The sequence below is a fragment of the Canis aureus genome, chromosome 13, assembly GCF_053574225.1.
Source record: "Canis aureus isolate CA01 chromosome 13, VMU_Caureus_v.1.0, whole genome shotgun sequence".
Lineage (NCBI taxonomy): Eukaryota > Metazoa > Chordata > Mammalia > Carnivora > Canidae > Canis > Canis aureus.
The window spans coordinates 11168482-11192734 of record NC_135623.1 but is presented as its reverse complement, the minus strand read 5'-3'; the positions used below and the strand labels follow the sequence as shown (position 1 = coordinate 11192734).

General features: G+C 58.3%; 1 protein-coding gene and 1 long non-coding RNA gene across 5 annotated transcripts in view; one reads left to right on the top strand and one right to left on the bottom strand.

Annotated features, from left to right (window-relative positions):
* Positions 1–9047: 9047 nt before the first annotated feature.
* On the bottom strand, positions 9048–12141 carry POU3F1 (POU class 3 homeobox 1). Its single transcript, XM_077844685.1, has one exon. It carries the CDS (start codon positions 12139–12141, stop codon positions 10771–10773), a length of 1371 nt encoding a protein of 456 aa, XP_077700811.1. The 3' UTR covers positions 9048–10770.
* A 673-nt stretch (positions 12142–12814) lies between these two features.
* LOC144281846 (uncharacterized) overlaps positions 12815–24253 on the top strand; it is a 64258-nt gene continuing 52819 nt past the window's right edge. For 3 of the 4 annotated variants that reach the window (XR_013350258.1, XR_013350259.1, XR_013350256.1), the window contains exon 1: positions 12815–12998. This is a non-coding gene — a long non-coding RNA (uncharacterized LOC144281846). The remainder of the gene's footprint in view (positions 12999–24253) is intronic. The other variant, XR_013350260.1, reaches the window with a different exon arrangement.

The window sequence follows — 24253 nt, the reverse complement described above, 5'->3', positions numbered from 1 at the left end:
CAATTTTGAGTGGTAAGGCTGGGGAGCATTTCTGGACATCTCCACCTCCTTGTCCTCTGTTCCCTTTGATGCCCCCCTTCTCCACGTCCCCCCTCCCAATACAGTTCTGTGAACCCCATAGGGTGCTGGGGAGATAGTATGAGAGTAGCCCTTGGCGCTGAAGCAGAAAGGACAGAGCTTGGAGGGGCCGGGGTGGAGGCTGGGGCTACGGTTGGCACGGGGCACAGTGGGGCCGAGATTTGAGGCCCAAGCCAAGTAGAGCATGGACGAAGGTGGGGTTGTTGGAGATTGGGTTGGCGGAGCATCTCTCTCAGACTTGACAGGATTCTGAGGAGCCTATTTTCGGAGTCCAAGGCAGATGTTCTCCCCCAGTGAAGCCAATGTTTGGTGTCTGCGCTCCCCTTGGAGGGGCGGGATAGATCCCCTCCCCCTGCTCCCCTCAGCTAAGCAGAGTCATACATCACCAAGGGGCCGGGGCTCCCTAGATGTATTGCCCTAATACGTCGCTATAGCAACCCCACTCGAATCCCGCATTATTCTAATGTGGTCCCCCTCCCCACTGTGATGTATAGCTTGGGACTCAGAGCCGCGAGGCCCCTTCTCTGAGTCTGCTCCAAGTGCCCCCGGGTTGGGTGGGCTGGAGGCCGGCTTGACTTCTCGGGGTCCTGTCTTGCTTCTCTTCACCCTGTGCACGGGGTCCTTTGTGAAGCTGGGTGTGGAGATGGGGTCTGGCCCCTTGGCCCACCCACCCGCCTGCCCAGAGAGGGGAACCGGCAGGCCATGTGTCCTGACCCTGGCACACGAGTGCCTGACGCACCGACCCACGCCAGCCTGCCCGGCCTGGGGACCTGAGGCCTTGGGGTTGGGGGCCAGGGCAGGACAATGGCTGCATTCCTGCTGTGAGCCACAGGCCCCCATTGTTCCTGTGGACACTGCCTACTTGAGGGCTGTGATTCTGGCCCTCACCCCATGGGGGGCGTAGGATGCTCCCTGGACCACTCCCCCGCAGGACCATAGAGGGGTGATTCATGGGGTGGCCAGGGCATAGCAAGCCCCAGCTGTGCCCAGATTCTGGGGAGTGGAGGGGGAGGCGACTAAGGGTTGTTTGTGCCTGGGGGGGGTGGTGGCGGGTGTTGAATAGTCAGAGGACTTCAGGCCGTGGACACCAACCACGTCATCTCCTACCCCTCCTCATGTGTGGGCCGGTCAGAGAGGCCCCATTGTCAGAGGGGCAGGCCCACCCAGGCTAGAAGGGAAGCAAGAATTGAGAGGGGCCACCTCCGAGCTGAGAGGACCCTTGGACCACCACTCACACTACACTGGTGGTGAAATTGAGGTCTGGGGAATGTCAGGGACTGACTTAAGGTCACACAGCTAGATGGTGACAGGCCTGGAACCAGAACATCTCTCCATGTTGCCTTGGTGCTGAGATGCTGCTGCCATTTCTGGTAGAAAAACTGAGTCCCAGTGGCGATCTTTGGCCTTGGCAGAGTTATGTTCCTAAGCGCCATCCTGTCCTCTACTTCTAGTTCAGGTCCACACTTGGCACCCATGGACTGAGAAATCAGAGCTAAGGGGAATCCCAGGGCCATGCAGAAGCCTTCCCGACTGCATCTTCTGTGGGGCCCTGAAGAAATGAATGGGGCATGGAGGCTCCCAGTGCTCTGACACACAAGACGCATAGATGTAACAATAGACTTCATTGTTTCCTCCCAAACAATGATCTCACTTGGGCCCTCACAAGCCCACCCTACATGACTGAGAGGTAGGGAGGGGAAGAAACTCCTAATCCAGGAGTGTTTTTAGCACGGGGGTACTGCTCTGATTTATCTCTGTGTTTCCAGTGCTCAACATAGGGCCTGATTGTTAAATTGGATGATTGGATGGATAGTGGGTGGTTGAAGAAGTGGTTGAGGGTTGCATGGATGAATGGATGAGTGGATGGGTGGGTTGATGAATGAATGAGCTACTGGATGGATGTAAGATGGATGAATGGATGGATGGATGGAAGGATAAATGAGGGAATGCCCACTTTTTTTTTTAAGATTTTATTTATTTATTCATGAGACACACACACACACACACACACACACACACACAGGTAGAGACACAGGCAGAGGGAGAAGCAGGCTCCATGCAAGGAGCCTGATGAGGGACTTGATCCTGGGACTTCAGGACCATGCCCTGGGCTGAAGGCAGGCACCAAACCACTGAGCCACCCAGGGGTCCCTAAGGGAATGCCCACTTCTTATATTGAACTCCAGGGATGACCTAACTTGGGTCATACCAAAGACGGACACTGGAGTACCTGGACTCAGGTACCTAGGCCTCACCTTTAATGTTAGAATGCCCTGTAGCATAGTTTGGTGGTTAACCTCTGGGTAGGTTCCAGGCACTGGAGCCGGGAGTTGGGGTCTGAAGGAATCTATAGTCAGACTTAGTCTCATGGTCGGTGCTCCACAGGGTCTAGGGGCCTTAATCCTGAGTTAAGTCTTCTGTGTTGGGATCAGAGGAGGATGTGGAAGCCCATTGGTAGAAGGGTCCTGGGCAGGGCAGCAAGAAGCATGAAGGTTTAGGAAGGGGGCAATGAGTGGGGTCTTGAGGGCACTGGGGCTGAGTGCTTTTGCCTCCTCAGGATCAGGCCCTGAGCCGGGAGGCCCAGTATGAACCCCTATTCATTCTTCATGATCTTGCTTGATTAACAGTACCACCATCTATGAGGTTTCCTCTGGCCGTGTGGGTGCTATCCCCCCAGATCCTACACAGAGCCTTAGAAGAGGTTCAGTGCACATCCTTGGGGATGTGGGGTTGCCACAAAGCAGCAGAAGTAGGGGATAAATTGGGAGACCGCACCTTCTACTATTTTTCTGGGTCTTTTTGGGCAGGTCCCGACATCCTTGGGTCTCCATTTGGAGTGGGGATGGAGAACTTGAACCTGTCTTTCCAGAGTGGTTTGAGACCAAAGAGCAATAATTCTGGGGGGTGAGGGGAAGGCACTAGGCATGATTTCTCTACACTGACTCAGCCCAGCAATCATAATATATATTGTATATATAAAATTAATTAAAAAAATAAAATTAATTTTATAGCTGACATTTAATGTGTACTTACAACATGTCAGGCACTCTTTTAAGTGTTTACGTATATAATTTCTCAGCAGTCCTGCCAGGCACGGGTACTATCATTTTCTTTCGACAGATGAGGAAACTGAGGTTTGGAGAGCATAAGTAACTTGCCTGAAGAGTCCCATGGGTAGCAGGTGGTGCAGCCAGAATGAAAGCCTGGGCAGACACCAGGGCTCACCTTCTTTGCCGCTCTGTGTGGTTGGTCAGTATGCAGCTCCCTGAATGCATGCATGGGGAGGACCTCCTGACCTCTTGGGTGATCCCAGGCGAGGCATCCAACTTCCTTGAGCTTCATGGAATTTACCCGATGAGAAGGTGGCAGAGAGGTCCTAGTCCATAAGCTCCAACAACCCTTCTTCCCCAAGCTTCTCTCTCTCTGGCCCAGTCTTGAGTTCTGGAACCTCTTCTGCTTTGGGCACATGCTCCAAGCACTGGATGCTGCTATTTGCCCCAGCAGGGAGTGTAAACATACAACATGGACCCAGGTGTCAGATGAAATAGGTTTTATTCCAGCCTTTATCATCAGCTAGTCATGCTGCCTTGGACAGGTCACTAAAACTCTCCGGGTACCAGTTTGCTCCTCTGCAAAACAGGAGTGATTAATGTGAGACCGTGAAAGTAAGTACGAAGTGAGCGCCGGGTAAGTATTAGGTCAGAACGCCTTGGACAGAGTGGGGGTCAAAGTTCATTACATTTTGGTCTTCTTTCCCGTTCACTTGTTTTCGTACAACGCCCTGCAGAGGCCCCACAATAAAACAGCTTTCATTCATTCATCACCGACTGATGCCAAGCGCTGTATGTACATCATCCCACTTAATTCTCAAAATAGCTCTATGATGTAGGAATTGCCCTTGTCAACATATCAGGGAACCGAGGCACAGAAAGGGTAAGTAGCTGGCCTGAAGTCACACGGCTTAAGAGGTGAAGGCAGGATTTGTATCCAGGTCTGTTTGGCCCCGTAAATCCTGTGCTTCACCTTTCTGCTCGCTGCCTCCCTCCTGCAAGACTCGGAGGGCTTCCCTAGTGACTTTGATGACAATGGGAGAAAGCGGGTGACCCACAGCGGCTGGACGGGGCCTGCCTGGAGAGCCGGGTCTGCCCATGAGCCGCAGGGGTCAACTCCAGCAGCTTCCGCATGGAGGGAGCACTCCCTCGTCTCAGGATTGCCGGCCCCAGGGGACGGCCAAGGACGGTGACAGCTGCCCACCTAGGCACGGAGAGCAGTAGCCGACTGGGTCCAGGTCTCCTCCTGTTCAGAGCTGAATAATCTGGAGCCTTTGAAGAAGGATTTCTGAAAAGCCATCAGGAGTGAATCATTGACTTAGGGAGGCGATGAATCAACGGGGAGTTCATAAAACGGCAAATGAATCGGGTGTGAGAACGACGGAGCCACTGCTATTCCCCAGAACCCTCCGGGGACAGAGAGCCGAGAGAGAAGAAATAAAAATAACACGGGGCCTCATGCCTGCTACCAGCCCCAGCCAGCCCCTCCTTCCGTGGGGAAAGACGGAGGGGACAGGGACTGAGGCCCGCCTGTGGGCGAAGCGGGGCAGGCGGGGCGCTCCTGGGGCGCTCCGGGCTCCCCGGGTCCGGGCTGCAGGTGCAATTAGCCGGCGTCTCTCCCCCTTCTCTTCGGGAGCCCTCCTCACAAGAAAGAACACTGATTTTGACGAACACCCAAAATAATGTGAGACCAGGCACCATGCATTATGCATGAGGTCTGATTTAACATGAACATTATTTCTTGTGTACGAGACCATATGCCTCCGTGCTGTCTCTGCAGCCTAATAATACCCAGGCCCACCCCGGTCAGGCTCCGCTCGAGACACGGCCCCTGGGGGTGTGCATGGGGGGGCATGGAAGCCGAGCCCTCCTGTACCTCGCTCGGCTGAAGGGAGCCCGCTCAGACGCCCTGAAGGTGGGTGGGAGGTGGGTCGCGGCCCTGGAGAAGCACCAGGGAGCTGCGGGGTGGGTGGAAGTGTGAAAGTGCTGGTGTGCATGCGTGCGTGCGTGCGTGCGTGACATCCGGAGCCCATGGCCAGGCGATGGCTCATCGCGCGGCAACGTGGGGACATGTGCGTAGCGGAGGTTTCGCCGCGCAAGAGGGACGACGGCAGGAACGGATAGATCTAATTGCTGTGTGTGTTTGTATATATACACGCATATGTACGTGTGGGGGTGTGTGTTTAAAAAATAAGATCACACATACATACAAACACACAGCCTAACTTTAATTATCTGAAGGGAGCAGGAGAGATCTGGGAGGAGCCGGGAACAATGATGGGCAGGGATTGGAAAGCAGTTTGTGGGGTAAGTGCTTGCAAATTCTGAGACCCAGGGCCCTGATCCAGTGCTGCAAGGCACGGTTGTGTGTGTTAAGTCAGGTGTTTACAAGCGCCAGGTAGCTCCAGAGAGCTCGGTGCCAGAGACCACAGGGTTGGTCCTGGGCCGCGTTACGGTGGTGCGGGTGTGACCTCGAGTGTGTGAGCACGTGTGTGGGGGGCAAGCTGGCAGGGCGAGCTTGGGGTTTTGACTGGCCGAGGGGAGGAGGCCCGGGGATGCGTGTGAGTGGGAGAGGGACAGGAGGTAGTGTGACGGCGAATGGGTGGGGTGGTGGGTGCGGGAAGGGTGTGGGCAAGCCTGTGTGTGTGTGAAGCAGGATTGCCTTCTGGGAGGGGACAGTTGCCTCTGCTCGGCCTTGTGCCACCGCCCACCCCCCCAAGAGTAGCCAGCTGGAAGCTGGATTTTGGGACAGCGTGTGGGGCGGTGGCGGGAATGCTCAGCTGCGAGGTCAGTCCTGGGGACTGCGGCCAGGTCCCAGCTCAGGGACCAATAGAGGGCAGTCCTCCCACATGGAGCCCGGAAGGGCCAGCCAAACTGTGCCTTCTAATAGGCCAGGCAGGGCCCAGATCGCTGGCTCCTCTGGCTTCTGTCACTAAGCTGGAGGTCCCGGGTGACTCCTGGTCGCTGAGCTTAGGGGGAGCGGCTGGGCCAGATGACCAACCTACTCTCACTCCTACTCCTGCTCAGGTGGGGCTCCCTCTGGAGCTTTCTGGAGCCCAAGCCCTGCTGGGAAAAGCCTGAGGGCCCGGGTCGTCGCTGGGAGCTTGACCCTCCCACACGCAGCTCCAGAGCCTCCCTCTGGAGGAGACTTGATTCCAAACAGCTCTAGGTGGGCAGCTAGGGTTGGGAGTCAGCTCGTCCTGTGCACACCCAGTCGGGTCCTGGGGTCAAGGGATGATGGCACAGGACCCGAGCCGTACAACGTACAACCTAGCACAACTTCAAGGGGCAGGAGTGGGGGGACAATATAGATGTCCTCAAGGTTTAGGGTGAAGCACCTGCTGCGCTTGCCTTGGTGACCACAGGTGACCACAATGGCCACCCCCCACTGTGCTACTGGTGTAGCTTGGCCTTCCTTTGCCTACCTCTGGGAGTGGCTCTGGACTTGCAGGCACAGTGGCGCGCACACAACTTCATAACCAACCCCCAGAGGTTCCCACGGGCAGACTGATGCTCTCCTAACGAGCACAATCTGTGGCCACACGATCGCAGACAATGATTTTCTTCAAGTGAGGAGGGGAGAGAGTCCGGGACCCGACAACGACAACTGGGCACTTGGGCTTCCTTGCAGGCTGATGCTAGGGCCATCTGCCTCTCTTGGGCGAAGGGACGTGTGTGAGGCTCTCGGAAGTGAACAGGTAGCTGCACACCCACACGGGACGGAGACACCTGTCCTAAACTGTATTCTATCCAGGGACTCAGACTCCAGGGCACAATCTCCCTCTCCCTGTGGTTTCTCCTCACACAGTCGGATGAGCAGCGGTTCCTACTGTCACCTGGGGCTGGAGACTGGGGAGAGGAGCCCCGGGGACTTCTGTGACCAAGCACTTGGTCACTGAGTACCTGTCCCAGGCTGCTGTCTCATTAAGTAAAATCTTCACAAAGTGGAAGCTTTTCTTCCATCCTCGTTTCCACTTTTTTTTTCTTAATTTTTTTTTTGTTTGTTTGTTTTGTTCTACTCCTCAGCTGCCGCAGGTTCTTGGGAGGCCACATTGTTTTGCTGTTTTTGAGTTGACTTGCTTAAATAATAAATCCACCCTCTTGTACGGGATTAAGCAGACAATTAGGAAATCAATCAATCAATTGGTGTCAGCTGCAGGCAGAGGCCAGGGAAAGGTCCCCTCTTCCCTGGTGCCTCTCCAACCTCCAAACCCGCTGCGGCTCAGGGCGGTGCGGGCGGCAGGGAGCTCTGAGCTTCGCTTGCTTCCATTTCAGGGCCCCGAGGCTGGGACAAATCCAGGAATGGAGAAATAAGGAGAGTGTGGGGGAGTGTGGGACTGATGTGAAGTTCTGTACTTAGTGGAGCAGGAAATGGAGGCCACGCTGTCACCTGGCCGTTGCATCCCCGGCCCCGTCCTTAAGCCTGGGGCCTGGCCTGGCCCGCCAGGATGTGCAACGGCCGGGACACGGGTGCCAGTCACAGGGCTCACTGCCTACTGGGCTGGACTGAAGGAGGGAGGAAAAAGAAAGCAGCGGTGAGTGAGAGGCTGAGCCTTGGGAAATCTTGGCGGCCTTTGTACTTGCAGAGACAATTCCTCCCGAGATTGAGGGTCAGAGCCCAGAAAGTCACCGGGAACGCTCAGCATGGTACCATCGTCCTAGAGCCTCAGCCTGGCCGGGGACCACCAAACGGACGGCCTGGGAACACCTCTCTGGGTGCCCTAGATGCCATCGGCTGGAGCCTAGGCCTCTCCCAGCCTGGGCTTGGCCAGCAGCACCCCCATCTCCCCTCACTAGGGACACAGCTTTCTCCCCCATCAAGTGGTTGTGCTGCTTCAGGCTTTGTGTCCATGAAAAGTGACAGAAACCTCAGGTGGTTTCTCCTGAGAAGGGAAAAGAACTGCATCTATGGAGGAAACAGCAAGAGCTATATTTTGTTAATACCTTTAAAAGTTGCTTTAAAGGCAACGAGGATCTTGACTGGGTCACGGGCAACCTTGGGCTTGGGCCCTGGAGCCCCGATCTGCCCCCACCATCATGACACTGGGGAGGGGGAGACGCCGCTGCTGAAAGCTTGAGAAGGCAGACGTCTGAGACTGTGTCTTCCCCACCCTGGTCATGGTTGCACAACCGCCGAGTCTTCCCATGGGCATACGCATCACTCCCTGAGTTGGGGGGGGGTTAGTTCTTGGGCACCCATCCCTGGAGAGAGGGGAGGGCTTTCTGGTGGCTCATTCCTCCGCGAGGGAAGTTGGGCCAGGTGGCTTGTTTGCAGACGGGTGGGACTGGCTTTGCCTAAGCCAACAGGCAGGACTCCCTCCCCAGGCCCACTTAATACCTGCAGGGCTGCTGTCGAAGCTGTTGGGACTCCCAGCGGATCCAGGTAGGTTTGGGCACCATTTGTTTGTGAGTGGAGAGCCAGCTGGGCTGGGCTGGTGTGGCCTGACCCTGCTTCCAATGGCCCCATGACCTGGAAGGGTAGAGCTGGCCTGGACCCTCACGCGTGGAGTGCAGAGTGAAACCGAAGCTGGGGCTGGCGTCTTGGGTGGGGATACAAAGGTGCCAGGCTTGTGGTCCCAGGTGAGGCAGGCTTCTTCCTTGGCTGAGAAGCAGTTGCGTTGTGCCTGAGGAACGGCTGTCCCCATTTCAGTGTGGTGTCTGCAGTGTTGGAGGCCCTGGTCTGGTCTCAGGATAGTCTGTGTACGGGAGGGGACATGAGGCAGCATCTTCCCTAAGCTCACTCACTGAGACAGGGGCTCAACTGTCGCCCAAGTTAACAGGCTGGTCTGAAAGAAGGTCTGCGTGGTCACCTTCTTCCAAGATAGTGTGGCCAGAACTTTAGGGGAGGTTAGCCAGGGTATCCACACACTTTACCCACAAACCGACCCAACCCTGGTAGTAAAAAGGACAGGACACAGCCCTGGGGTACATGTTTATGTGAGTAATAAAATATTTACTATAACATAAATATAAAGGGAACTTCCCAGTCTACATTATTATTATTATTATTTTTGCAATAAAGATACAAAGAATGCACCAAAACATTGTTCCAAAAAATAATAAAAATAAAATAACAAAATTTAAATTCAAACTGTAACAAACAGAACGGAAGAAACGGAGAAGGGGGAAGCTCCAAACACATCCAGAAAATAAATAGAGATGGGTCAGAAATCTGGAAATCATATTAAAATATTTTTTTCCCTTCGGATTATTCGGTGTACAAAATCCTTTCGGATGGGGATGGAGGGCAACCCGGAAAAACCAAAAATAAAAACCAAGCACAAAAATGTTTCTTCTCCCCGCCAAGTGTGTACATATCTCACATATTTACATGGTTCCCACCTCACCCCAAACTTGGGGAATTTCTCTCCTGGCCGCCCCCCTGCATCCCGCATCCCAGGTCGGGCTGGAGAGGGAGCGGGTGAAGGCTGCCGGGAATCAGGGCAGAAGGTTCGCAGGGAACGGCTTATTTCTACAGCTGGTTAAAAAATACCTCCAACTTTTTCAAGTTTTCGTTTGTCGGTGGCCAGGAGGGCAGTGCCCCGCGGGGAGCAGGGGTGGGATGGGGGGGCCCTGCTGGGCCGCGGTCAGTCTGCAGTGGGGCAGAAGCCTCTTCCCGGGGGGTGTGCGTGGGGAGCGCAGACCCCTCCCGCGTGGCCGGGAACCGAATCGCAGCTCGGATAAAACGAAACGAAAAATGAGCACTCGAATTTTTTTTTGTTAGTTTTTTTTTTTTGTTTTTGTTTTGCTTTTTTTTGGGGGGGGGGTGGAGCGATGGTGGTGGTGGTGATGGTGGTGGTGGGGTGTAAGGGCAGGGGGAGGTAAGGGGGAAAAATAAATTAGGCTAGATTAAAGCTTTGGCTATTTCCTGCTTTTATACACAGACGCGGCTCTCGCGGCCTCCCCTCCGGGGCCCCGATAAATACAGTATACAGCGATTTAAATTAAGGGCGCGGGCGGAGTTAGAAGGACCCCAGGAGCCGGGGAGAGGCTCCATGAATAAATAAAAACCGTAAAAAAAAACAAAAACCAAAAACCAAAAAACCAACCAAAAACAACAAAACCAAGCCCGGAGGGAGGGTAAAAAGGGGGATGGGGCGCATCCTTGCGGGAGAGAAGAGGCGTGGAGCGGATTAAGCGACAGTCCCTCACCCTCGACCCGCAGGCTGGGGAGAGGGGGCCCTCCTGTCTCCATCCTCTCTCCCGGGGGGTCCCTAACCCCGTACCGCGTTACCTGTCGCTGCGGGGAGGCCGCTGCCGGGATCCGGCCCCGAACAGCCCGGGGGTGGGAGGGGTGCAGGGGGAGGCGGGGGTCTCCGAGGGGATGGGGGCGGGGAGCAGGCGGCGGGGTGAGTTGGCGCGTCCCGGATCTTCGCTCCTCTCTCCCGGGGGCTCGGGCGACGCAGCCTGTCGGGCCGTCTTCGCCGCTCGCCGGAGAGGGTCGTCCGGGTGTTTGGTTTAGGTTCGAAAGTTTCTGGGCTTTTTTTTTTTTTTTTTTTTTTTTTTTGTAAAATCCAAAGCAACCGAACAAAAAGAGAGAGAGAGGAAAAAAAAAAGAAAAAAAAAGAAAAGAAACAAAAAGAAGAAGAGTTCAGGCCGCGCGGCGCCTCGCCACGCGCCCGCGGGGGCCCGGGCCGCGGGGTCACTGCACCGAGCCGGGCAGTGTGTGGTGGTGGTGGTGGTGCAGCGCGGCCGGCGGGGGCGGCGGGGGCGCCGAGGGTGGCGATGCGCCGCCCCCGCCCGGCCCCAGCTCGCCCGGTGCGTAAACGTCGTCCATGGGCGGGTGGCCGGCGCCGGCCGCCGGGGTCATGCGCTTCTCCTTCTGCCGCCGGTTGCAGAACCAGACGCGCACCACCTCCTTCTCCAGCTGCAGGCTGTCGGCCAGGCCGGTGATCTCGTGCGCCGAGGGCTTGGGGCACTTGAGAAAGTGGCTCTCGAGCGCGCCTTTGACCCCCACCTCGATGGACGTGCGCTTCTTGCGCTTGCGGCCCTGCGCCGCGATCTTGTCCAGGTTGGTGGGGCTGCCGCTGGACGAGTCGGTCTCCTCCAGCCACTTGTTGAGCAGCGGCTTGAGCTTGCACATGTTCTTGAAGCTCAGCTGCAGGGCCTCGAAGCGGCAGATGGTGGTCTGCGAGAACACGTTACCGTACAGCGTGCCCAGCGCCAGCCCCACGTCGGCCTGCGTGAAGCCCAGCTTGATGCGCCGCTGCTTGAACTGCTTGGCGAACTGCTCCAGGTCGTCCGAGCTGGGCGCGTCCTCGTCCGAGTGCTCGCCCACCGACGAGCCGCCGCCGCCCGCGCCCGGGTGCAGGTGCGCCGCCGCCGCGTGCAGGCCGCCCGCGTGTGCGTGTCCGTGTGCGTGTCCGTGGGCGCCCAGGTGCGGCGGGGGCGACGGCTCCAGCTGCGCCTCGTGGCCGTCCTCGTGCAGCGCGTGGTGCAGGCCGGGCCCCGCGCCGCCGCCCCCCGCGGCCAGCATCCCCGCCAGGCCGCCGCCGCCGCCTCCCGGGTAGGCCGCCTGCGCGTACAGCCCGAGCGGCTGCGGCTGGTGGCCCCCGCCGGCCCCCGGGGACGGCGACATGGCCGGGCCCAGGTGGTGCGCCGTGCCGCCCTGCGCCCAAGCCGCGCCCGCGTGGGCCGCCCCCTGGTGCACCAGGCGCGCGTGGAAGCCGCCGCCGCCGCCGCCGCCGCCGCCGCCGTCGTCGGCCCGGCCGGTGCCGCCGCCGCCCGCCTTGCCGTGTTCCAGGTGCGGGCCCCCGGCCCAGTCGCCGCCGCCGCCGCCGCCGCCCGCGGGCAGCCACTGGGGGTGCGCCAGGCCCACGGGGTGGCCCGCGCCCGCGCCCAGCCACTCGTGGTGCATCAGCTTCTGCACTTCGCGGTACGCGGCCCCCGCGTGCAGCCGCTCGGCCGCCGCCGCCGCCGCCGCCGCCGCCGCGGCGTCCGGGTGCATGAGCGGCCCCGTGCCCCCCGCTCCGCCGCCGGGGCCCCGCGGCAGGTACTGCGCGGTGGTGGCCATGCCGCCCGCGCCCCGCGCCCCGCGCCCTGCGCCGCGCCGCCGCCGCCGCCGCCGCCGCTCCGCTCCGTCTGCGGGCCCCGCCGCCGCGCTCCGCCGGCTTAAAGCCCCGACCCGCTCGGCGCTCCGGAGCCCCACCCCGCCCGCCGCCCATTGGCTGCCCGCGGAGCCGCCTCCCGCCCCCCGGCCGCGGCCCCCGCCCCCCGCGCCCGCCCGCCGCCCGGCCCGGCAGCCCGGAGCTCGCCATTGGGCCTCGCTCCCGGGGTCCCGCGCGCCGCCGCCGCTGATTGGCCGCCGCGGCTCCGCTCCCGGCCCCCCTGCCGTCCGCGCGGACTCACGCCCCGGGGGCGCGGCCGCCACGTGGGGCGCGGCGCGGGGGCGGCCCCGGGACCGCGCCCCCTCTCGTCCCGCCTGCGTGGGCCCCGCGTACCCCCGGCCAGGAGGCTCCGCGCGCGCGGGTCCCACACTCCGCGCGGACTGGATTCCCGCCCGGGCGGCCGGGCGGCGGCGGCGGCGGGGACTGCGGGGACTGCGGGGACTGCGGGGACTGCGGGCTCCGGGAGGCGCTCGGGCTCCGGGGAGCGGCTCAGCCCCGCGCGCCGCGCTGCGCAGCGCCGCTGCCGGCGGGCCGGGCTCCCCGCGGGGCCGGGCGGCTGCGAGCGGGGGGCGGCGCGGGCCGGCGCGGTGCGGGCGCGCCTGCTCCCCGCCGCCTCGCCTCCCGGGCTGCCCGCCGGCGCCGAGCCGTGTTCCCTCCTCCCCTTCCAGACCCGGCGTCGCAGCTCCGCCGACCCACGCGGCCCCGAGAGCGCGCCGGGCGGGCGCGGGCGCGGGCTCGCCTCCCCCCGGGCTCCGCGGACCAGGTGAGTGCGGCGCGGGGCGGGCGCGGGGCGGGCGCGGCGGGGACCCGGGAGCCTCCCGAGCCAGGCCGCGCTCCGGGCTTCCCGCGGCGGAGGACCTCGAGGTGCAGCGCGGGGCTCCGGGGCAGCGCCGCCGGCGGGGGTGGTGACATCCCGGGCCCACGGGGGAGGGGGTCCGTCCCACGCTTTGCCGCCTTCTCGCTCCTCCTCCCTGCGTGACCCGCTCATTGGCCGGGGTCACGACGGGGTCACGCGCGGACGCGAAACTTGCTCCTGGTGAGGAGTGGCGGGGACCTGGGGGGACCTGGGGGGACCTGGGGGGGACCTGGGGGAGGGCGGCCGCGCTCCTGGAATCCTGCGCGCGAGCCGGGAGCTGTCCGGGCTGGAGTTCAGCGAGCTTGCCTTGGGGGCCTGCAGAGCAGGGAGCTGAGACGGAGGACGCCTTGTTAGAAAGGTGCGGCGTGCAACTCGGGGATCTTCCTGTCTCCCCAGCTCTTTGAGGCCGCCTGGAGAGATCCCGAGTGGTCTCGGACGTCAGCGCAGCTAGTCTGTGCCTCTAAGCCCCACACTGGACGGGAGGAGGCCCAGCGTAGTGACCTGCGGCCTCCACCTCTTTCCTGCACAGAGGGCTTGGGTCCCAGGGAGTCTTCCAGCTGGCAGCTCACATTCCCCCCCGGCCCCCCCCCCCCCCCCCCCCCCCCCCCGCCGTCTGGTCTTAACCTCCAGTGGATCTGTCAATTCCAGGGCCCTGGGGTCTCAGATCACAGAACTGAGCTGGGGGCCCAGCTGGACCCTGCTGGACAAGTTAGGACCGTAGGACAGAGCCTCAGTGAATAGAATAAGGGTGATGGGGGCTCAGGTGCCAGCTGCAGTGGGAATGGTCCTGAGGCAGAGTCAGGGGTCAGCCTGGATACAGACCGCTCATCCAGGCCCTTAAGCACCCCAGACCAGCCTCTGGCCAGCCCTCAAAGGATGGCGTGAGACAAGGCAGGGTCCTTGTCTGGCCGTTGGCCACTGTCCTGAGCAGTCTTCTTGGGTGCCACCCTTGCTGCAAGAGCCGTGACGGAGCTCTGTGTCGGAACCCAGCTGGGGATGCTTGGCTTTCCTGGACTCTGGCCCAAGAAGTGATCACCTTGAGTCACTGTTCTTTCATGAGATCATAAAGCACTTGCCTCGCTGGCCTGTCCCCAAGACCCAAGAGGTGGGGCCAAGGTGGGAATTCTGTAGTGAAGGTGCTTCTCACGCCAGCCCTCACCAGGCCAGCATGACACTCAAGCATGGGCTTCCTACCTGGACCTGCCACCAGCTTTCTGGGCAAGAATAACTCGGGTCAATCTCTGTAGCTCTTGGTTTTCTTCCCTGTGAATTGGGACTAACAGGACTGTAGGCAGCCCACCTGCCTCACTGAGGGCAGGCAGAGGGTGGGCTGAGACAATGAGGGGAGCGGGGAGGGAAGGCTCTCAGGAAGGGCTTTTACTCTGGTGGTTTCTATCATGAGTGCCCAGCGAACGGGCACGTTAGTTCCTCTGTCTAAGCAAATCTGTTTCCTTATCCGTCGAGTGGGGTTGTGGAGGTTTGGACCAGCTGACCGCTCAGTCCCTTGTAGCTGCGGTGGTCTGATTCAATGAGTGTCTTGGTTCCTGTTGGAGGAATGGAAGTGTCTGGACAGTGGTCAGTTGTAACGATGTCCAGCCTTTGAATTGCCACCGAGACTTGAAGGACAGTGCCCCACGGGTGCAGTGTTTTACGTTCATTCCCATGTCCCCTGCACCTCTCAGCCCTGTAGAAGGGCCCTGAGATTATTATCCCCAGGGCAGAGATGAAGAAGCGGAGCTTGTCCGAGGCTGCAGAACCGACGAAGGTCCCACTCTTCCTCATGCTTGTTCCCGTTGCTGTGGGATGGGGGCGGGTGCCTGCGGGGGCAGTGGCTTTGGCTGTCGCAGCAGAGAGAGCCCACTGCCCCATCTCTGGTAGCTCTCCGCGGACAGGCGGGGGCCAGCTGGGGCTTCTGACGCCGAGTTCCCAGGTATGTGCGGAATTGAGGGGTGTCTGCAGCAAAGCCAGGCTCCTAGGTTACCAGCAAGGCTCCATCACGATCCAACCCCCACCCCCCCACCCCCAGTAGCAGCCCCGTGACTCTCTGTGCTAGCTGCTTTGCCTGTTGCAGCCTCAGTTTTGTCATCTTAAAACAGGGAGAGAGCAATGCCTGCTTCTCAGGACTGCTCCGAAGCTCTAGTGTTAGATACCGCCCCCAGGGGCAGGCAGTGTAGACCAGGGAAGGATAACATTCCTTTCCCTGTTTATGGAAGTTTGAGACCCTCTACCATGCGTGGATCTAGTCTGGAGTCAACATTTTCTTGCATTTGAGAGTCAGATTTTCCCCAGAAGTCTTGACATCCTCCTTGCTTTCGTTCCTGGAGGGTCTGGGACATGCCTGGGGCTCTGACATGCCTGTTGGCAGAGATGCCTGCAGGTAAACAGCCCCTGTCTCCAGGGGCCCCATCCTCACAGAGTAGGGGGTGGGGAATTGGGACCTGGCAGTCGATGCCCGCTTGCCCTGTGCAGACGCTGAATGGTTCAGGCATGCGAATGGATGTGCATTCACATACACAACGCGCAGACACAAACATGCAATTTGGCCTAGGGACAAACATAGGGATTCAGAGTAGGGACACACAGAGGGATCCCATTAGGCTGGAACTCACAGTCACACAAACCAACGCACAGTTGTACATACAGATGCGTGTCCAAAAGGAAAACGGACGCAGGACCCGCACACAGGCTGAAATAGGCTCAAGCCAGCATTCCTTCAGTGACACGGATGCAGGAGACCTGCAGACCCTTGGGGTCACGAGCGTGGAGGCTCTTACCTGGCAGTTCACACATATAATCACACCCTGCTGTCCATGCACATGGACCCGCACACACAGGCACACTCTCCCCATGAATGCACAAGGAGCCAACCCCACACATCACAGACTGCGATGAATACACCCACACCCTGTGGCACGATTACACGCCCAGCTCCGAGTTTGGCCCGGGCCGTTCAGCAGCAGTGCTGGTCCCAAGGAAGCAGGGAAGCCCTTTCTTTTCCTATTCTTTCTTCTTTTTCTTCACTTTCCTTGTCTGTGGAGGGCAGCTCCCAGCCAGGCCGCCGCCAGTCTCAGAGGCTCGTGGGCCTCCGTCCCCAGCGGGGCCCCTGCTCAGCCCGCCCCCGGGGCCAGGAGCTGCCCAGGCTTTCCCAGAGTGGTGCGGCCTCCTCCAGGCTCTGGAGTGTGACCGAGCGCTTGCTCATTTGACACAGGTCACCGAGCCTCCAGCAGATGGGGCCCTCACTGTCGGGGGTCTCGCAGCGCGCAGCCGAGGCGGGGCGGCTGGGGAGGGTCTGCAGGGGTGAACTCCAGCCCCACGTGTTGTTCTCTCCGCAAAGCCCCGAGTCACAGACACCAACTCTGTGATCTGCATTCACACTCCCGCCCGAGAGATTCAGACACGGCCACGCTCACCACCAGCACCTCTGCCGCCACATATGCCCTGGGACATTCCAGACGCACGTCCCAGACAGGCGAACCAGCACAATGGCACACTGAGTAAGATCGGGGAGGGAGGGGACGGGGCAGCTGAGTCTGGCCGCTTCCCCCTTTAGACTCTGGGTCCCTGCGCTGTGTCTTGCCATCCGGTCACTGGGTACTTGGAATCCAGGAAGCGCCGAGAGCAGATGGACCTGCAGACCCGAGGCCTTGCACTGCTGGGGGAAGACAGGCTCCAGGGCCTTCCCCCGGGATTTCTTACTGTAAGTCATGAGTGCCAAGAAAAGCTAAGGAGAGGCAGGTCCGGGCCCATGGGGAGGGCTACAGCGGGGAGCAGGTGTCTTAGGATACCGTCTGTGTGTGTGGGCTTTGAGGTTCTGGGGGTAGGGGACAGGCCCGACTGGCAGTGGGGGGACAGGACGCGGCCAGCACTCACAGGTCATCTCCTCACGCCCTGGATCCTGCATTTTCCGAGTGCCAAGGGTCCCAGGTTGGCTCAGGCTCGGGCCTGCCGGATGACATTGGACCAGTCTCAGCCCCAGTACCCTCCTCTGTAAACTGGGCAGGGCGGTCCCCGGTGGGTTGCTTGCGAAGGCGAGATGAGATCACTGCCCCCACGGAAATTTGGAAAGCGTGGCTTGGTTTTTCTCCCCGGCTGCCCAGGGTGAGTAAGGCTGTGTGAGCAGGAGTGGAACGGCCTGCTCCCCAGCCAGTTCTTGCTCAGCAGCGGTGGCAGGAGCGACCGACCATGCCTGTGCTCCCCCCACCCCTCTTTCTGGGCTGGATTGTTTTTGACCAAAAGAGTCTGGCACGGTCCTGCTGTCACAGGTTCCCACCTGGGGCAGGGCGGGGGTCCCTGTGTCCGTCTGCTGCCTGCAGGCAGGTTGGTGGCAGCTAGGCACATTCACCGTGCTCCCCACCATCCAGGAAGCTCTCCCACGTGGGCTGTGTGATCCCTGTCCCGGGCTGTCAAGCCCCCACCTCTTCCCCTCGACACTCGGCCCCTCCAGGTGTCCTAATCCCCTCTGTCCTGTCTGTGCCGGCCAGAGCCTGGGGTAGAGGAGTGGAGGGGCGGGAGGGGCGCTGCTGCCTGTGGCAGGGGAGGAAGCAGCAGCCTCTCCAGTTTAATCTAAGGTTCCCCGTTGCTCAGTCTGGGTGAAGGGAAGGAGGGATGGAAGGTGAAATCTGTCTTAGGGATGAACCTTCCCTTGCATGTTTTCCCCCCTGCTTCAGCCCCTAAGCCTGTGGGTGGGGGTGAGGGTCTTCCCAGGGCATCAGTAGAATATTGAAATTAGCGGTGGTCAATTGCTCTTAAAATTTACTTTCATTTTTGGCAGAAAAGCAGCCTCTGAGCTGGTGTTAATGCCCACAATCCGGTTATGCAGAACACGCTCTCTGCAAATCGGTAAATCATTAGCAGGGATTAATCACTCTGAAAGGCTGGGGCTGGGTCTGAGTTTCTTTCTTTCTTTCTTTAAAAAAAAAAAAATTTTTTTTTTAAACACACTTTTCATCTGGATGGCTGCAAAATTCACCACCACGGGGTTGGGGTGGGAGCAGCAAATGATAATTGAAGTCCTTGTCACCTTCATCAGAAGGGTGAGGTGTCCTCCCCGGGCCTGGTGTTGACTTTGTGCCCTGATTGAAGGTGGGGAGTGGGCAGCTTGGGTGGGGGTGCAGCGGCGGGGGGGGGGGGACGTGTTAGACTGTGGTGCGGTGTTGACAATTGCGTGTTGGGGGCGTGGTGTGCTTGTGTGAATTCGTGTGTTAGTACTTTGCAGATCTCCCTAAAGTGTTGTGTGCTTGTGTTAGGGTGCTTGTGCTTGGTCTATGTGTGCATCAGGGTTCATAATTGTGTCAGGAGGTGTGTCTGTTGGAGAGTGGTTTTCAAGACCACACCACACCTTTCTCACCTTCCTGAGGGGCAGAGAACTGCGGGCTTGGCTCGAGGTAATTTGCATATTCATGAACCCTCGCGTCCTTAGCTCTGCCCTGAGAATGATGCACAGGTTGTGAGGGGAAAGGTCTCTTTCCTTCCTGATCTGGGGCATCCCTGTGAAGGCTGCAGGAGGAGGAGGAGGAGGAGGAGGAGGAGGAGGAGGAGGAGGAGGAGGAGGATCGTCCTTCCAGCCAAGCTGATGAATGGGCCAGTCTCCCTCTTTACATCCACCTGGGCCGGCCTCCTATCACCCCCCCCTCGCTCCCTAGCCCAGAGCTGCTCAGCTCTGGAGAAGTAGGTAATTACCCTCAAATGAGCGGGTAATGATGTTTTTAGGATGTTGGACAGAGATATGAGTATGGGGATGAGGTCACGGGACCTTTTCCCTCCACCCAGCTCAGAGTGTGGGTTAGAAGTAAGACTTAGTGGGTCTGGCCCTCCTTCAACCCACTCCTTCCTTGACATTAACCGCCCCCCCCCCCCCCCCGCCTCTAGTCAGCTCTGGGGAGCCTGGGCCTTCCCATCTGCCATGGCCCAGACGCCCTGGGGTCCTACGCACGAGTCCCATTCCTCGCCTTGCTGTATGTGCCTCCCTCCTTCTGTGCAGCCGACCAGCCTGGGGTCCGAGGGAAGGACAGAACGATCGGGACAGACCAACTCCTTGGCTCCGATGGGTAGGGGGCCCTGGAGAGAGTTGGCCGGGCTCAGGGCTGGCCTTCCTCAGCTTTCTGGAGGGAAGCAGGTGGAGGGTGGGAGTGGCGAAGAAGGATTTAGGAATTATATTTTCCCGGGGACCTCTTAGCATCTTTATGTGTGTCTGGTGGCAGACATCTGTGTGAGCTTAGGGTAGCATCTGCCTGGGTTAGAGACAACATCTGTTTGAGGCTGGGACACCTGGCTGAGCCCCGCACATTATCTGGCCCCGGGACAGCTTCCGTCTGGGCCCAGGACATGTGTCTGAACCTGGCACAGCATCTGCCCGGGCCTGGTGCAACATCTTCCTGGCCTGGGGGCAGTGTCTGTTTGAGTCCTGGACATCTGTCTGACTTGGGGATGTCTGCCGAGCCTGGAACAATACCTGTCTGAGCCCGGGGGTGGACTTGTCATCGCAGATAAAATCACCCTCGAGTCTCAACTTTGGTTTGCGGCTGAGAACAGAGTGCATGTCAGACTCACGTCCCTGCTCTCCTTTCTACCAGGCAGGGACCCTTAGGTAGAGTGCCTCAGTTTACCCCTGTTTGTAGGCCCATTGAGCCATTGGCTCTAGGAGCCTCCAGGGAGAGCCATAGCCTACACCTCAGTGGCTCCAGGAGAGTCACGAGTCTCCCTTCCCCCCCAGTGCCCGAGCTGAGCCGAGTCGGAGTGCTCCCCCCAGATGCAATTGGGACGTGTCACTCGCCTCCCGAGAAGCCTTCCACCGCTCCTCACTGGGTTCAAGGGCCCGAGTCCCCCGGGGTACTGCCTCTGCCGACCCTCTGAATCCAGCAGCACGGAATTTCTGCTCCAACGAACACACGGGGCCCTGGCGGCTCCTCCCTTTGCCCACGCAGTTCCCTCTCCTTGGACTGCCTCCCCCCTGCTGTTTGTCGCATCCTGGTTCAAGGCTCACGTGCTCTGGGAGGTCTCCTTGCTCCTGCTCTAGACTGGATGGTGACTTCTCTCCCGCCTCCACCTGCTGTGGTGCAGACCACCTCCCCCTTAGCATTTGCAGGCCTGCACTGTCCCTCCCCTTCACGCATCCACCTCTCCTGCCCTGAGCTCCCGGGGGTGGGGGGGTGGGGGGCAACTGGCTCTCCAGCACCCAGCCCGGTTCCTGGTCTGGGGTGGATCCGGTGAAGAGTGTCTGTTGAATGAGCACCTGCTCGGGCCACTGTGACCCCGTTTCCTTCTGTTTTTTAAATGGGTGGGTGGGTGTAGGGGCTTGGAGGGGTGAATACTGGCTTTTAGTATCAGAAGGAGGTAGACCCTGGCTTTCAGTCTTAGAAGACGTGGGCTTCAGAGAAGAGGACCTATCTTGTCATTCGTACCTGGTGAGCTGACGAAAGCCCAATCCTTGAGGGCAGGTGGGAGAAAGAACCAAGGCCTGGCTTGGCTGATGTTCAGAAAAGTTCCAGGGTTCCTAGGTTCGCTGGCCCTGCCAGACGGGGCGGGCGGGGAGGGGGGAATGTCACGTAAGGTGTCATGAATATAAATGTGTCCAGAGCAAACCGAACCTACCTGGCACCTGCCAGGTCCAGAGGGACGTGGATTCCCAGGAGTGTAGAGAGAGGTGCAGAACGGCGGGCAGGTAGCTGAGAAGTGGGTGCTCCCACCTTGGCAGCTTTTCTTCTACCAAATAGGAATATCTTTATAGGTTTTGCCGATGATAAAAGCAACACAGGCTCATTTGTAAAAATCCTTTAGCTCAGGAATGCAGGGAACAGAAAGCAGAAGTCCTCCATTAATCTCTCTGCCTCGCCCCTCGTAACTGCTCCTAGCGACTATGTCTTTCCAGAATGTGTTTGCGTAGACACACGCTGTTTAATAAAAATAGCTGAGATTTATTGAGTGCTTACTATGCACAGGAACTGTGCTAAGTCCTTCTACCCGGGTTTATACATCGCAGCCTCACCAAAGCGCTCAGAAGAACCGGAGGCTTCAGGATGGTGTTAGTAATCGTAGTCAAACGTAGCAGGTGCTTCCTGGGTGCCAGGGGCTGCTCTCAGCCTTTCAGGGACTGTCTCGGTCAGCGTCTGCGGGAGCTAGCGTCTGGGAGAATGTATACAGTAGGCACGCAGTAAATGCTGCTCGATGCTCCCAGCTTGGAAGTTCGAGAATCTCAGCTGGTGAATCTGGGATTGCTCAGTGGACCCCTCCATGAGAGGGCTCTCGTTCCAAAGCTCCCTGGTGCTGGGAGATGCTGACCCAGCAACGAAAGATGTAAATCCCCACCTGGGTTTGCATGTGATTTACACATATTTATTTATGAGTGTCTTTGATTAATGTCAAAGTGCGTCAGTGATTCTTCTGCCGGGCTTCGGGGTCCCACGGAGGGCAGGGCTCGTGGGGACCGGCTGTAGGCCTGGGGTGTGCGCATGTGGGCTGTGGGGTGGCATGAAGGTGACAGCTGTGGATGGGATGGTGGATGGCAGCCTCAGGGTTGAGTTGTGGGCAGTCTGGGGCCCAGGGCTCCAGAGTGGGTGATTTGGGGTGCTGGTAGGAGTGCGGGTGTCTGTCAGCCTGTGGCAGGGCTTAGCCGCGGGGCTGGGGCAGGGTCAGAGCTCCAGGCACCAGGGTGAGTGACCGATGAGCTCTTGGTGGGACTCCGTCTTGGAGAAGCCAGGGTGCCCGCCAAACTTTCTAGACAGGAACTCAGACCCGAGGGACCAGGGCGGGATCTGGGATTGAGGGTAGGACACCTGGTGGGTGGAGGGCTTCCAAACAGAGCAGACGATCAGAGGTAGGAAGGGGCCTCCCTTCCAGAACCTTCCCTTGGCGCTTGGCCAGGGCAGGCAGGAGTCCCCTGCTGGGGTGCTCTGGGAGAGGGAGTGCTCTCTGCAATCAAGGCCTTGGGCGAATCTGCCAACCAGCAAGGATATTCTGTGTGTGCTGGCTGTGCCCAGCCCTGTGCCTGGCACCAGGGGGAAGACCAGTCTCAGCCTGCAAACCTTGGCGGAGGAGCAGGCGAGATAAGGAGGGAAGGGCAGGCCCCGACCTTGATTGAACGCCGCATGCCTGGCACCTTGTGGCACTTTCATCTGTTAACCTCCTTTGATCCTCAGCAGGATCAAAGGCAGTGACTGTCTTATCTCCTCGTTACCGAGGAGGAAGCAGAGACTCAGAGAGCTGCAGTGACTTGCCCAAGGCCACACAGCACTTGAGCGGAGGAGCATAGATTCGAGCCCAGCTCTGTCTCGGTACAGAGCCCTAGCACTTCACCAATGTTTTCTGCCTCAGGCACGAGTAAAATACAGATAAACACCTACCTTGCTTCACGGTCGTGGGGCTTAAATGAGCTCAAGTGTGGGGGCACCTGGGTGGCTCAGCGGTGGAGCGTCTCCCTTTGGCTCAGGGTGTGACCCTGGGGTTCCAGGATCGAGTCCTGCATCGGGCTCCCCGCAGGGAGCCTGCTTCTCCCTCTGCCTGTGTCTCTGCCTCTCTCTGTGTCTCTCATGAATAAATGAATAAAATCTAAAAAAAAAAAAAAAAAGAGCTCAAGTGCATAGGGAGGTTAGCATTGAGGCTGGCACACTATATATATATATATATATGTATATATATATATATATTATATATTTATATATATATATATAATTTTTTTTTCCTTAAGTGGTAGAGCAAGAATTATTAAATCCCGGGCTATTGGACTCTCCTGTTTGCATGCTACTGTGTTTTTTTTTTTTTTTTTTTGGCCATGGCTGATTGGGACGGACGGTGTGGTTGGGGACAGAGCGTGACCTCCTCTGTGGCCTGGGTGAGCCCTTGTCATGCATGGACGTGAATGGTCACCAGTGAAGGGGGAGGGATCATCCGTCAGGTCAGAGACCCTGTGACTCAAGTTCTAGCTCTGGGTGGGTGGTGGGGGGCGCTGGAACTGTCTAGTTAGGATTGTCTTCGTGTGTGTGTGCGTGTACTTGGTGAGAGTCCCTGACTGGAGAAGGAGAGACAACTTTGGCAAGACAGGGGAGCTCTCCGAGCAACCAGCGCTCAGAGCCCTTTCTCATTTCCAACAGCAGAGATTAGAATCAAGTGAGGGCGTGAACCGTGTGAAGAGGTGAGGAAAAAGACTCCTGGCAGACGGGACAATGCAAAGGCCCTGGGGTTGGAATGAGCTAACTGCGTACATCTTCCTTGGTAGCTAGAGAGATAATACTGATTTGTTCTTCCAGCGTTTGAAGTAGAGTAGCTAAGCGGGAGCAAGATTCACTCACTTGTTCATACTTTTTGGGGGGCAATGGAGTCTAGAAAATTCCCTTTACGTATATGTGTGTGTGTGTATAGTGTATGCGTGTCTATATATATACAGATCTATATAGTGCATATATTGAGATGTAATTGATGTATTAACATATTAGTGTTGAAGAGCATAATGACTCAATATTTGCATATCCTGGGCCATGACCACCACGATAAGTCTAGTTACCATTCATCACCCTACAAAGTTACAATTTTTTTTTCTTGTGGTGAGAACTTGTAGAATTTACCCTCTTGACAACGTTCAAACACGCACCACGATTTTATTGGCTGTGGTCACCGTGCTGTACGTTACATCCCGGCGACATTTATCTCATAGCTGGGAGCTCATACCTCTTGACGCCCTTTACCCATTTCATCAACCCCCCCGCCCCAACACCCCTACAGCCTGGCAACTGCTGTCCTGTTCTCCGTATTTCTGAGTTTGGTGTGTTCATTTGCTTCGTGTTTTTAGGTTCCACATATGAGGGAAACCATATAGTTTTTGTTGTTTTCTGTGTGTCTTGTTTTACTTAGCGTAATGCCCTCAAGGTCTGCTTTCTTTTTTTTTTAAGATTTTATTTATTTATTCATGATAGACATAGAGAGAGGCAGAGGCACAGGCAGAGGGAGAAGCAGGCTCCCTGCGGGGGGCCCGATGTAGGACTCGATCCCAGAACCCCGGGATCACGACGTGGGCCGAAGGCAGATGCTCAACCGCCGAGCCACCCAGGTGCCCCCCATATATTACTTTTAAAAATCTTTACAATGACACGAGGGTTGGGGAAGCCTGGGGAGACAGTTGGGCTCCCTTTGGTTCCTCTAGTCTCTTCGCATCTCCCAGCCATATTAGGGTA

Excerpts from the sequence above, each read along its gene's own strand:
- POU3F1 (XM_077844685.1), bottom strand. The coding sequence starts at position 12,141 with ATGGCCACCACCGCGCAGTACCTGCCGCGGGGCCCCGGCGGCGGAGCG.